At 36.6% G+C, this 14,634-nt stretch overlaps 1 protein-coding gene across 9 annotated transcripts in view; it reads left to right on the plus strand.

Moving 5' to 3' along the window:
- STAG2 (STAG2 cohesin complex component) overlaps positions 1-14,634 on the plus strand; it is a 143,418-nt gene that overhangs the window by 73,091 nt on the left and 55,693 nt on the right. For all 9 annotated transcript variants that reach the window (XM_059158632.1, XM_059158627.1, XM_059158633.1 and 6 more), the window contains 3 exons: positions 4,010-4,106; positions 8,034-8,110; positions 12,715-12,919. In XM_059158632.1, coding sequence (XP_059014615.1) covers positions 4,010-4,106; positions 8,034-8,110; positions 12,715-12,919 — 379 coding nt within the window. The remainder of the gene's footprint in view (positions 1-4,009; positions 4,107-8,033; positions 8,111-12,714; positions 12,920-14,634) is intronic.

The raw sequence follows: 14,634 nt of genomic DNA on the forward strand, positions 1-14,634 counted from the left end.
GGTTTGGGTGGCAATGGCAATTTCTTAGAATAAGACAACAATGAACTTTGCCGCAGTGATAGATACCTTTTCACAGTTGGTTTCTTTGTAGTATGAGATACTGTTTGATAGCATTTTACCCACATTAGAACTTCTTTCAAAATTGAAGTCAGTCTTCTCTAACTCTCCTGCTATTTTATCATCCAAGTTGATGTAATATTCTAAATCCTTTGATGTCATTTCAACAATCTTCACAGCATCTTCACCTGGAGTATATTTCTCCTCAAGAAATCACTTTCTTTGATCATCCATAAGAAGTAGTTCCTCATCTGTTAAAACTTTTATCATGAGATTTCAGCAATTCAGTCACATCTTTAGGCTGCATTTCTTTTTTTAAAAGATTTTGTTTATTTATTTGACAGAGCACAAGCAGGGGGAGCTGCAGGCAGAGGGAGAGGGAGAAGCAGGCTCCCCGCTGAGCAGAAAGCCCGACGTGGGGCTCCATCCCAGGACCCTGGGATCATGACCCAAGCTGAAGGCAGACGCTTAACCGACTGAGCCTCCCAGGTGCCCCTAGGCTCCATTTATAATTGTAGTTCTTATGCTATTTTCTACCACATCTGCAGTGAAATTTTTACCACATCCATTGAAAGTCATGAAGCCCTCAAAATCATCTATTAGAGTTACAATCAGCTTCTTTTAAAGTCCTGTTAATGTTGATAGTTTGACTTCTTCCCATGGATCATGAATGTTCTTAATGGAATCTAGAATGATGAATCATTTACAGAAGGTTTTCAGATGATTTTGCCCATATCCATCAGAGGAGTCACCATGTAAGGCTATGTATATAGCCTTGTGAAAATGTATTTCTTAAATAAGAAGAATTGAAAGTTGAAATTACTCCTTTAACCATGGGCTTCAGAATGGATTTTTTTGTTAGTAGGCATGAAAACAACATGAATGTCATTGTACAACTCCATCAGAGCTCTTGAGTGACCAGGTGCATTGTCAGTAACAGTAATATTTTGAAAGGAATCTTTTTCTTCTGAGTAGTGGGTTTTGGAAGTGGGCTTTAAATATTCAGTAAACCATGTTGTAAACAGGCTATTATCCAGTCTTTGTTGTTTGATTTGTAGAGCATAGGCAGAATAGATTCAGCATAATTCTTAAGGGCCCTAGGATTTTTGTAATGGTAAATGAGCCCTGACTTCAGTTTAAAGTAATCAGTTGCATTAAGTCCCTGACAAATAGAGTCAGTCTGTTCTTTGAAGCTTTGGAAGACAGGAATGGACTTAACCAAACTATCAAAGTCATAGCATCTACTTCCAATATAAGCCTATTTTGTCTACGTTGAAAATTTGTTGTTGTGTAGCCACTCTGGTTAATTATCTTAGCTAGTTTTCTGGATAACTTACTGCAGCTTCTACATCAGCATTTACTACTATTTCACTTTGTACTTTTTAAAAAATATTTTATTTATTTATTTGACAGACAGAGATTACAGGTAGGTGGAGAGGCAGGCAGAGAGGGGGGAAGCAGGCTCCCTGTGGAGCAGAGAGCCCAATGTGGGGCTTGATCCCAGGACCTGGGATCATGATCTGAGCCGAAGGCAGAAGCTTGAAACCACTGAGCCACCTGGGCGCCCTCACTTTGCACTTTGATATAAAGGAGACTCCTTTCCTTAAACTTCATGAACCAACTTCTGCTAGCTTCAAGTTTTCCTTCTGCATTTTTTCTTCACCTCTCCCAGCCTTCAAAGAATTGAAAAGTTGGGAGCCTTGTTCCGGATTAGGCTTTGACTTAAGGCTGTGTTGTGGCTGGTTTGATTCTTTCATTTATATCTCTAAAACATTGTCCACATAGCATAAGGCTGTTTCACTTCATTGTCATCACGTATTCACTGAACAACACTTTATTTTCTGCAAGAATTTCTCCTTTGCATTTATAACTTGGCTGTTTGGCTCAAGAGGCTTATCTTTTGGCCTGTCTTGGCTTTCCACATGCCTTCCTCGGTAAGCATAATCATTTTCTAGCTTTTGATTTAAAGTGAGAGATATGCAGCTCTTCCTTTCACTTAAACACTTGGAGCTCATTGTGGGGTTATTAATTCGCCTAATTTTAATACTGTTATCTGTTAATCTGTTAATACTGTTTCCTGTTAATCTCAGGGAATAGGGAGGTCTGAGGAGAGGGAGAGATGGGGGAATCAGAACACGCACAACGTTTATTAAGTTTGCTCTCTTATATGGGTACGATTCATGGTGCCCCAAAACAACTACAATAGTGGCATCAAAGATCTCTGATCCCGGATTACCATTAATAAATACAATGAAAGAGTTTAAAATGTTGAGAGAATTGCCAAATGTGACAGAGACACATGGTGAGCACCTGCTGCTAAAAAATGGCTCTGATTGACTTGCTTGACACAGGGTTGCCACAAACCTTTGGCTTGTAATACACACACACACACACACACACACACACACTCACTCTCTCTCTCTCTCTCTCTCTGTCTGTCTCCCTCTCGCACTGTGAAGCCCAGCGAAGTGCAGTAAACCGAGATATGCCTTTATATTTTGAGTACCAGTGCCTTATCAGATATATGATATGCCTATGTTTTCTCCTAATCTGTGGGTTGCTTCTCTCATCTTTGATGGAGTCTTTTGAAACAAAACTTTTATGATTAAATGAAATTCATTTTTTCTTTTGTCTCGTGCTTTTAGTCTAATATCTAAGAGTACTTTGCTTAACATTTGGTTATGAAGACTTACGTGTTTTATAGTTTAAGCTGTTAGATTTCAGTTTCTCATCCATTATAAGTATTATTTATGGTATGAGACAGGGTCCAACTTCAGTCTTTTTTTTTTAATTTTTAAAAAGATTTCGTTATTTGAGAGAGATAATGAGCAGGGGAAGGGGCAGAGGGAGAGGGTGAGACAGAATCTTCAGCAGGTTCCACGCCCAGTGTGGAGCCCCATGTGGGGCTTGATTTCAAAACCCTGAGTTCATAACCTGAGCTCAAGTTGAGTCAGACACTTAACTGACCTATTGAACCATCCAGGCACTCCCAACTTCATTCTTTTGCATGCATATATAGCCAGTTGTCCCAGCACCATTTGTTGAAAAGACTAGTCTTTCTTCATTGAATTGTCTTGGCCTCCTTGTCAAAAATCAAGTAACCATAAATATGAGAGTTTATTTTTGATTTGCATTTTTATTACATTTATCTATACTTTTGTCCTTAAGCCAAAGTCTTGAGTACTGTAGCTTCTAGTAAGTTTTGAAATAATGAAATGTGAGTCTTCCAACTTTGTGCTTCTTTTTCAGGATAGTTTTGACTATTCTAGATCTCTTGCATTACCATAAGGATTTTAGGATCAGCTTTCCAGTTTCTACTAAGAAGCCAGCTGGGTTTTTAATAGGGATTGCATTGACTCTGTATATCTATTTGGAGAGTTATTGTCTACAGATTGATGAAATGTCCTACTTAACTGTGTTTATTTAGCCATTAATTTACTTTTGTTATTAACATGGGACCAATAGTGTTCAATGTTGAAAAAAATTTGGTTCTGCATTTTCTTATTGACAGAGGCATTTATATCTTTTTAGAAAGATTTTTGTTCTCATTCCATTGCAGTGTTAATATTTAAGTGTTATTTGTATTTAGTACACTATTTTAGTCAAAAAGAAATATGGGTGTGATTTTTAACATTTTCTAGGATATCCTTAATGTCACTAAGAAATAAGTACACTTTATAGAGTTGGGTCCCATAGTTAGTTTTTAGATTCCTTTTAATACAAAATAAACAGAAGACTGATCATCATTATGTGTTATCAGGTGATTATTTTACTGAATTTAGTTTTCTTTTATTGTTAAAATTTAACTTTAAATTTTAGAATACAAGTATATGTATATTAATTTAAAGAAATGTGATACTACTTAATATTGAAATTTAATGACTTTAATCAGACTTAATTCTTAGAACATTAGCAAAAGCTAACGTTTTTTTTTTTTCCTTCTCTGCTGTAGTCGGTGGTAGATGATTGGATAGAATCATACAAGCATGACCGAGATATAGCACTTCTTGACCTCATCAACTTTTTTATTCAGTGTTCAGGCTGTAAAGGTAAGATACATTTATTTTGGAAGCAGAATGTTCTGAAATGGTCTCTTTTTATTCCACCTAAATATATATTAGCACTTTACATGGAAAATAATGCCAAGGTATGGTATTGTTTGCATTATAATCATATAGAATGTATAAGGACAAAGGAGCAAAGAACAAAGAAAGAAACTCTGTTGAGACAGTTGTGTATTCATGTGTAAAAATTAACCAAAAGCTTCGCAATTTGTAACGTCTATTACTTTTATTAGATATATTTACCACTTTTAGCATCTGGTTTTAGGACCAAAGAAATGGATTAAAATGGGAGAAGGAAGATAACAAAGAGGTACAAGTTCAAGTGGCAGGGAATTGTAAAGTGTAGGGAGTTTAAAGGTGCCATGAATGACAGTAACTAAGTAAGTAGGTAGGTAAGTAACTAAGTTAAGTAAGGTATTGGTGAAATTTCTAGTTTTTTTCTTAAAAAGTAGAGAAGTTTTGGAGTGGGGTCTTACTGGAAATGTTTTCACTTTTTATTTAAAAAGATTTTGAAGTATGAGAGGGGAAAATATACAGTAGTGTCTTCCCTGGGGCAAAAATATTTAGTGCCGACATTGAGCAGGGGGGCACAATTAGGTAAGTTGGGGTGGTGTCATACATCTTGTTCTGAATTAGTAAATGATTCAGACAAATTCATGGACAAGTTTTGATCTATTTTGTTTCTCCCTAATACTTGGTCCATCCTTGAAATTTAAGAAGATGTCCAGGAAAATAAATGCTAGAAAGTTTCCCAAGAGTATTACATTTTTTTAGTGAAAGTGGCACCAAAAACATGTACATCAGAAGTCAGAAGGAGGGCAGTTTGCTTAAAAATAGATCTCAGAAGTTAAGATGGTAAAGAATGACTTAAACAAATCTGTAAAAAGAATCCCAGGAAGCAATTTATTTATGTCTACTGCTTTGTTTCTACAGTAATACTTCAGAAATAATGTTATTGAAATTGTAAAACAAGTAACATTTTTAAAAAGTTTTTAATTTTTTTAACTTTGATTCAGTGACATTTTATTGAAAATAAATTGAGTTACATTCTTTCCACATAACTTTTTCTCTCGGGTAGCATAGGATTAAAATCCTAACTCTTAAAATTATACTGCTCAGTGTAAGATTTAGATAATCTGACTGTATATAAAGATTTTCTTTCAGTTTGGTTTTTAAAATTTTATTTTGATTCCAGTGTAGTTAACATACAGTGATAAATTAGTTTCAGGTGTACAATATCATGATTTAGCAATTCCATATAAACAACATTTTATGAACTGATGCATTTTATTCGAGGTTGATCACAACATTCATTGCAGCATGCATACTAGATATTAAGTATGAGGCCTGATAGAGAAATATATTAACTTCTTGAGTCTGATCTGCGTAATGCCATTAACATGGTTAGTTTTGAGAAAAAAATTTTGTTTTAAAACTTTTTAGAGAATTTAAAACCTTGGAGTACAGAGAATTGCCTAATTTGACTTCTTAGCCATAGGTAGCTGCAAATCAATATAGAAAATTTGACTCTGCTCAAAAGAAATGTAGTAATGACAGTATGGTGAATCAGATTAACACTTTGAATAAAAAAGGATATACTGGTATTATTTTTATTTTGTCTGTGTCCAGTCTATCTTTCTGGGGTAGAAGGAATCAGGTACCTGTTTGTTGTATTGTGTAATCAAGGACCCTGTCCTTTCTGTTCAGATTCTGTGAAGGTCGGTTGATTGCCGAACAACTGAACAGGTGCCAGAAATAACTCGATGAGCTGAAATTCTGACTTCTATCTTCAGTCTTCCTTGTTCATACTGTAGTTTGGTCAGTTTTAGTTTCCTAGTTGAGCTTCTGAATTGTAATTTTAAAACAAGGCTATAGTCAGAACATTTTCCCTTTATCAGATTGTTTACTTTTCTGGCACCATTTTGTTTTGTGAATCAGGAGCTTGCCAACTGAACCTTCGGATGTACTTTGTCATATATCGGGTTGCCCGGATTTTTAAAAATTGAAAGTGTTGGAAACTTAAATTATCAGGTAGATTTAAACACTGTCATAATGTTTATTTTAGAATCAAGAAAACTCCATAAAGGAGAATTTATCATCTAATCAAAGTTAAGGTCATTAAGTACTTTCAAAACATACTTAGAATTATTTTGATTGAATTCTTTTAGAAACATCTCTATATGTGCTGTACTTTAGGCTTTTTCTTTTGGGCTCAGGATTGTCATTGCGAGCATCAGTTATTTTACTGTATTTTTGTCTTCAGCAGCTATTGAGGTGTGGAGGGATGTTTGACTATACACTGAATGGTTCCAGACTGCTTTGTGGTTGCTCAATCTGTGACCAGTGTTTCTTTCTTCTTTCCTGGTCATCTGCCACTTTTCATTTTGCCAGTTTTTAGCAGTCTCTCTTCATGTCTGCTATAATTTCAAGGCATGGGGCTCACACGTGATGTCTTAATGGCACCTTCACACCTGCCCCAGGAGTTACATTCATGGAATTTGTGACAGCTGTTTTTTTTTTTTCCTGCTTATTTTTGGGTTTCTGGGTGTTAAATGGTCTGAGATGAGAGAGGAGCTTTAGAAATAGGACAGTTGTCAAAATGTATGCAGTATGTTTGCTTTGCGATTTACTGCTATATACATATTTATTTTGTAGAAATTGTTTCAGGGATTGAGTAACTTGTTCTTCTATAGCTTTGCCAAGTTTATAACACCTGGGTGTAAAGTACAGGAAGGTTCAGAAGATATATCCATGGCTTGATTAAAATTAACCCTTCAAAAGGTTTTTGAGAATGCTGCTTCTTTAGCAAGAGAAATGGTGCCTTCTTCCGGATTTGTTAATATCTTAAAATAATCATGTAGTTCTTTAATGTTGTGGTAAGGGAAGACTCTTCACAGCACCACTAGAAGTTGATCTTACTTGGGGGTGGCATCATGATGTAGATGAATAATCTCAGACAAGGTATTTAACTAATCTTTGCTTTAGCTTTTATTTCCTCATCAGTAAAGCCAGGATTATAGAACCTGCCTCATATTTATGGTATTCATAGTAGTAATATGACTGGCAAGGAATAAGTAATCCAGCAATAGAAATCCAGCTTTGAGCATCCAGTTTCTACATTTGTTCTTTTTAAAATAATCAGATACCCTATCAGTGGAAATTCATGCATATTTTTTCTTGTATTGTCTCATACTCATAATTTCTTCTAGAAATCCCTTTTCTGATATTTGATCTCTACCTGGCTTTTACTTCTTATAATGTGCATCCTTCTTCTTCCCCTTTCCTATCTTCCTTTGAAATTATAAATATCCTTATCAGATTCTTTTTCTGTGAAACCACCTGACTTATGCTTATTTATTTAGTTAGTTAGTTCTGACCCGTGGCCTTTATTGGCATTGTCACTCATTAGGGCTTTTCTTATGTACTATCTTTAATAGTTTTTATTTTTTCCTCCCTCCTTCCCTTCCTTCCTGTTTTTGTTGTTCTTTATTTAACTTCCAACTAGATTATGGATGAACGGTAACTCCAACTTACTGTTTATGTTTATTTGAAGCCCTTTTAGAGCATGATTGGATGTAGTTGTCGTGTGTGTGTGTGTGTGTGTGTGTGTGTGTGTGTGTGTATGTAGTAATGCTTAATAAAGAAACCTGACTAAAGTGAACCCTACCTATCACTCTTTTTTGTCTTCAGGTTTATCCTTAAAGTTTTAATTGTTATCCTGGGTGCTGCCTAACCCTTGATAACGTGTATTATATTAAAAGGGACTAATCCAGTATACATATTGTAGGCAAGAGTCGATTAAGTCAGGTAGGAATGTGATGGAGACTAACAGTGTAAGAGATTGACTTAGAAATTCTCTTTCTTTTATTCATTCTACAATGTATATTAACTTCTTACACTTGAAAATTTCAGGAGTTGTCACAGCAGAAATGTTTAGACATATGCAGAACTCTGAAATAATTCGAAAAATGACTGAAGAGTTTGATGAGGTAACTTATTACCCTAATATTTTGATAATTTTATGCATGTTGATCTTGATATAACCTAAAAGTATTCTTAAATTCTGAGTATGAGTGTTAATGGTAAACAGCTTTGGCATCACATTGAATCAAATGATGAGGAGTGACCTTGGGCAAGTTGTTGTCTTAGCATTGGCTTTATCATCTGTGAATAATACTCTTGGCTAAAAATACTTCTTTCATAAGCCTGTTGTGGATTTAAATGAGTAATGTTTGAAAACTTTATTAGCATTTTACAGTGCCTGGTATGTAATAAGAACTTAATAAATGGTAGCTATTATTGTTATTGTCAGAAAATTAAAATTTCAGTAAAATTTAGTGCCTAAGAACATGTCTTGGAATATTGTCAAAGATAGATTTGGTCAATATTTGGGGAATCAGGTAGCTTAGGCAAAGGACTATAATGTTAATGCTTAGATGGCATGAGGGTTAGGGATGCTTACTGCCCCCTCCACGTGGTCAAAAATATGCATGTATCTTTGGCTTCCCACCCAGCCTTAATTACTCTAATAGCTTGCTTACTTTTCACTAGAAGCTTTGCTGATAAACAGTGATTAACAAACATTTTGTATGTTATATATATTACATACTTATTCTTAGAATAAAGTAAGCTGGAAAAAAGAAAATGTTATTAAGAAAATCATAAGGAAGAGAAGAAAAATTTATAGTACTGTAGGTATATTTATTGGAGAAAATCTGTATATAAGTGGACCTGTACTGTTCAAACTCCTGTTTAATGGTCCACTCTCTACATGTTACTATTTAAAATCTCCTTTATGGGGGCTTCTGGCTGGCTCAGTTAGTAGAGCATGTGACTCTTGTTCTGGGGTTGTGAGTTTGAGCCCCACATTGGGTGTAGATAGAGAATTACTTGAAAACAAAATCTTTAAAAAAGATATCTCCTTGGGGTGCCTGGGTGGCTCAGTGGGTTAAAGCCTCTGCCTTTGGTTTGGGTCATGATCCCAGGGTCCTGGGATCAAGCCCTGCATCAGGCTCTCTGCTCAGCGGGGAGCCTGCTTCTTCCTCTCTGTCTCTCTCCCTGCCTCCCTCTCTTCTCACTTGTGATCTCTGTCTGTCAAATAAATTAAAATAAAAAAAAATCTCCTTTTTGTTCAAGTATGAGTAATAAAAGCAATACAAAAAAAATGGTAGCTTAGACTTGAGTGAATCCGTTATCACAGTGATGCCTTTGAAGTATTGTTACTAATAAAGACATTTATATTTACTATAATCTGAGCTCCTTCAGGGCAGAGATTTTTGTTTGTTCACAGCTGCATTCTAGCAGCAGCAGCTTTACTCCTCAAAACTTGTCACTGTGAATTTTCAAGTAGAAACTCTTGTCCCATTTGAGTTTTACTTTATCATTTTTTCTTACTTGCTCTGATGAAGGAGGCTTCAGTGATCATTCTAAAAGATAGACAAGAGTTGTTTAAAAGACTTTGATGATCACTAAGTGCTATTAATCAGTCACAAGTACTTGAGGGGTAATTACGAGTAATGGTATTACAGTAGTTCCCCCCCCCCCCCCCCCCAATCCTCGGGGGATACATTCCAAGATCTCCAGTGGATGATTAGAACTACAAATAGTAGTAAACCCTATATATTCTGGTTTTTTTTTCTGTGTATACGTAACCCGTGATAACATTTGATTTATAAATTAGGCATAGTAAGAGATTAACAACAATAATAAAACTGAACAATTAAATACTATACTGTAAAAAATTATGTGAATGTAGTTTCTTTCAAAATATCTTCTGTTCTCACCCTTGTGATGATGTGAGATGATAAAATACCTGCATGATGAGATGAAGTGAGGTGAATGACATAGGCCTTGTGACATAGTTTTAGGCTACTACTGACCTTCTTCTGATAACACCTTAGAAGGAGGATCATCTGCTCTCAGATGGAGGTTGACCATGGGGACACTAGAATGTGGAAAGTGAAACTATGGATAAAGGGCAGCAGGGGGCAGGGAACATGACTGCTTTATTTACCTACTAATATTAAATGTTTTAGTGAGAACCTTCTTACCAAAAGGAAACAGCTATTTAAGAATCCTGAGATTTGATTTGAAATTGTAAGCAAACAAAGTTGCAGACAATTAAGATGATGCATTTCAGTGTAGTCACTAAAAGATTCAGAGAATATGGAAGAAATCCTTTTTGTAGAATATTAGGATCCTATTCACAAATAAGAAATAGTAGTTCAGCTTACATGTGGCATGACTTAAATTTTTTTTTTTTAAATTGCTCTAGGGCGCCTGGGTGGCTCAGTGGGTTAAGCCGCTGCCTTCGTCTTAGGTCATGATCTCAGGGTCCTGGGATCGAGTTCCGCATCGGGCTCTCTGCTCAGCAGGGAGCCTATTTCCTTTCCTCTGTCTGCCTGCCTCTCTGCCTACTTGTGATCTCTCTCTGTCAAATAAATAAATAAAATATTTTTTAAAAAATTGCTCTAATGACAAAATAATAGGGGTGCCTGGCTGGCTCAGTTGGTAGAGAGCATGTGATTCTCTCTCATGTCATGAGTTCAAGCCCCATAGTAGACACAGAGTTTATTTTATTTATTTATTTAGTTTTAAAGATTTTATTTTTATTTATTTGAGAGAGAGACAGAGAGAACATGAGCGAGGAGAAGGTCAGAGGGAGAAGCAGACTCCCCATGGAGCTGGGAGTCCGATGTGGGACTCGATCCCGGGACTCTACGATCATTACCTGTGCCTTTGGCTCAGGTCCAACCAACTGAGCCACCCAGGCATCTCTATTTATTTGCTTTTAACAAGATTTTATTTGAGTGAGGGAAAGCATGCGGGAAGGGCATGGAGAAAGAGGAAGCAGATTCCCCACTGAGCAGGGAGCCTGACACGGGGATCAGTCAGTCCCAGGATTTTGAGATCATGACCAAGAGTGGGACACTTAATGAGCCGAGTCACCCAGGGGCCCCTACTTACGTTGATTGACTGATTGGTGTCTGGTTTATTTTACTTAGTATAATGCCTTAAAGTTTCACCCATGTCACAGCATGTATCTGAATTTTCTGCCTTTCTAAGGCTGAATAATATTCCATTGTATGTATATACATTTTGTTTATCCATTCATCCATCAGTGGACACTTGGGTTGTTTCTGCCTTTTGACAATTGTAAATAATGCTACAAATTTCTGTTGTCTTAAGCCACCAAGTGGTGCTGAGAAAACTGGACAGCTATATACATAAGAATGAAACTCGACCATTCTCCTACTTAAAAAAAAAAAAAAATGGCTGGGATGCACCTGGGTGGCTCAGCTTAGCGGGGAGCCTACTTCGCCCTCTCCCTCTGCTGCTCTCCCTGCTTTTATGCATGCTCTCTCTCTGTCAAATAAATTAAATCTTTAAAAAAAAATCACATACACACACACATACATACATACATACATACATATATAGTGGTTTAAAAAATTGGTAAACTCTAATGATAAAATGATCTTAAGTCTCCAGAATACCCTTCAAAGCAACTCTTGCCTTTAGAAGTTCTGTGTAGTATTGCCCTTTTTATTTTTAAGGATTTAGTTTTTTGGGGGGGGGATTTAATTAATTTATTTAGAGAGAGAGTAAGTGGGGAGAGGGGCAGAGGGACTCAAGCAGACTCAAGCAGACTCCCTGCTAAGCACGTATCCTGACATGGGGCTTGAGCCCACAACCTAGGAGACAAAACCAAAGGTCAACCCCCTAAGCCACTCAGGCACCCCATTTAAGGATTTGTTTTTAATGGTTTATGGGGATTTTCAGTGTAACTTCATTGGAGAATGCCTCATCTCTGTATAGAAGAATACTTAAGTACTAGTGTTTCCAGTCTGTACTAGCTACATTTCCATTTCCCCTTTTTTTTTTTTTAAGATTTTATTTGTTTATTTGACAGACAGAGAGGGAACACAAGTAGGGTGAGTGGGAGAGGGAGAAGCAGGCTTCCCGCTGAGCAGGGATCCTGATGTGTGGTGTTCGATCCCAGGACCCTGGGATTATGACTTAAACTGAAGGCAGACACTTAATGACTGAGCCACCCAGGTGCACCTCCATTTCGTTTTAAAATTATGTCATTGTTTAAAAATAAGTTATGTCATTGTTTATATCTGTCCACTAGTCCTTGAGGCTAATGAAAATATACATTGTAATCTTTTCATTATTTATAAATCATAACATCAGACTGGTTGAAAATATGATTTCATTGTTTTGAATCCATTTAAAAATTTAACTTTGGTTTGGTTTTGGTATGCTTTTGTTAGGCTTTTTAAAGGAAATTCAATGAGTATATCTTTGTTTATCAGTATAATATTTTGCTTTGATGAGAGAAACTTTTTATTTTTAACTTTGAGTAATTAGCATATATTTTTATTGGTTAAATTGAATTCGTAATATCCATTTTGGTCTTAAAGAGCAGAACTGTTCAAAAGTAACTCCTTCCTACTTTGAGGATTTATTGGAGAAGAAAGGTGGGGTAAAGTAGTCTTTTCAGCTTCTGCCTAGAGTATTTCATAAACAAGCAAAATTTTGTCAAATCATGTGTCTTAAATGAAATTACTGTTTAAAATTTTTGTTTTAGGATAGTGGAGACTATCCACTTACCATGGCTGGTCCTCAGTGGAAGAAGTTCAAATCCAGTTTTTGTGAATTCATTGGCGTGTTAGTACGGCAGTGTCAATATAGTATCATATATGATGAGTACATGATGGATACGGTCATTTCGCTTCTAACAGGATTGTCTGACTCACAAGTCAGAGCATTTCGACATACGAGCACCTTGGCAGGTCAGTATTTAGAAGTTTTTTTTTTTGCATATTTCCTTAGGTTAGAGATGAAAATGGTTTTCATTAAAAGAAATGATGACTCATTAATGAATTTTGCTTTAGAGTAACCACTAACAGAACACTCTCTCTTCTCCCTCTCTGAATTACTGGGAATGCAGTGATTATTTTCAGTTTTTTTTTTAAGATTTTTATTTATTTATCAGAGAGAGAGAGAGAGGGAGAGAGAATTAGCACAGGCAGACAGAATGGCAGGGAGAGGCAGAGGGAGAAGCAGGCTCCCTGCCGAGCAAGGAGCCCGATGCGGTATTCGATCCCAGGACGCTGGGATCATGACCTGAGCCGAAGGCAGCTGCTTAACCAACTGAGCCACCCAGGCATCCCTATTTTCAGTTTTGATTCTGTGAAGGTATACTATAGTTAGTATATGGTGATTTTCTTGGGTTTAGCCTGTTTGATTACATGCCACAGAAAGGGAAAAGACGTGGATAGGAATGTGTTGCATTCTTGAAAGATGTGTTATCAGGGATGATACTAACAAAAAATTTGAGGAGACTGTTAAGTCATTTTAGATACGTAGTTCTAATGTTCCTTACTCTTTGTCTGTGATGTGAACTGTCCTTCCTAATTTAATGGTCCCTGCAGGATGATGTTTACTCTTTTTTTTTTTTTTTAAAGATTTTATTTATTTATTTGACAGAGAGAAATCACAAGTAGGTAGAAAGGCAGGCAGAGAGAGAGAGAGGAGGAGGAAACAGGCTCCCTGCCGAGCAGAGAGCCCGATGTGGGACTCGATCCCAGGACCCTGAGATCATGACCTGAGCCGAAGGCAGCGGCTTAACCCACTGAGCCACCCAGGCGCCCCTGATGTTTACTCTTTAACCATACCATAAGAGTTGATTTTTCTTGGGGTACCTGGGTAGCTCAGTGGGTTAAAGCCTCTGCCTTCAGCTCAGGTCATGATCCCAGGGTCCTGGGATTGAGCCCCACATTGGGCTGTCTGCTCAGCAGGGAGCCTGCTTCCTTCTCTCTCTCTGCCTGACTCTCTGCCTACTTGTGATCTCTGTCTGTCAAATGAATAAATAAAGTCTTTAAAAAAAATTAAAAAATAGTTGATTTTTCTTACCTTTCTGAGTAACTTTAGGCTGAGCTAAATCCTTTGCTTCTTGAAATGAGTTATATTTTTTAAGCCTCACACATTTCTAGAACAGTGATTTTTGATGTTGGTATTTATAAAATCTTTTGATTTCTCCTTTATGGTGAAGGTAAAATTTTTGATACACTATTACTGAATATGTATTTTTTTGTTGGAGTTTGAAAAAAATTAGCTGGGCATTATTATAGTATCATAAGCCCTAATGGTAGAATATATTGATATATACAAAAAGTTTTTGTTCTCCAAGTATGGGGATATTATTTTCCAGAGCATTTTCCTAAAGAATTAAAGCTGTACTTTAGCTAAATCCTCAATTTTCAAAAAACAAAATGCAGGTAATCTGGAGGAAGGAGGTGGAGGAGAAAAATGGAGACAATCTTTCTATAGATTTTTATTTTTTAAAGATTTATTTATTTATTTGACAGAGAGCATGCACGCGCACTAGCAGGCAGAGGGGCAGCAGGCAGAGAGAGGGAGAGGCAGGCTCCCTGCTGAGCAGAGAGCCGGACATGGGGCTCCAACCCAGGATCCTGGGATTATGACACAAGCCTAAGGCAGACAC

This window comes from Mustela lutreola, chromosome X (genome assembly GCF_030435805.1).
Source record: "Mustela lutreola isolate mMusLut2 chromosome X, mMusLut2.pri, whole genome shotgun sequence".
NCBI classification, from domain to species: Eukaryota; Metazoa; Chordata; class Mammalia; order Carnivora; family Mustelidae; genus Mustela; species Mustela lutreola.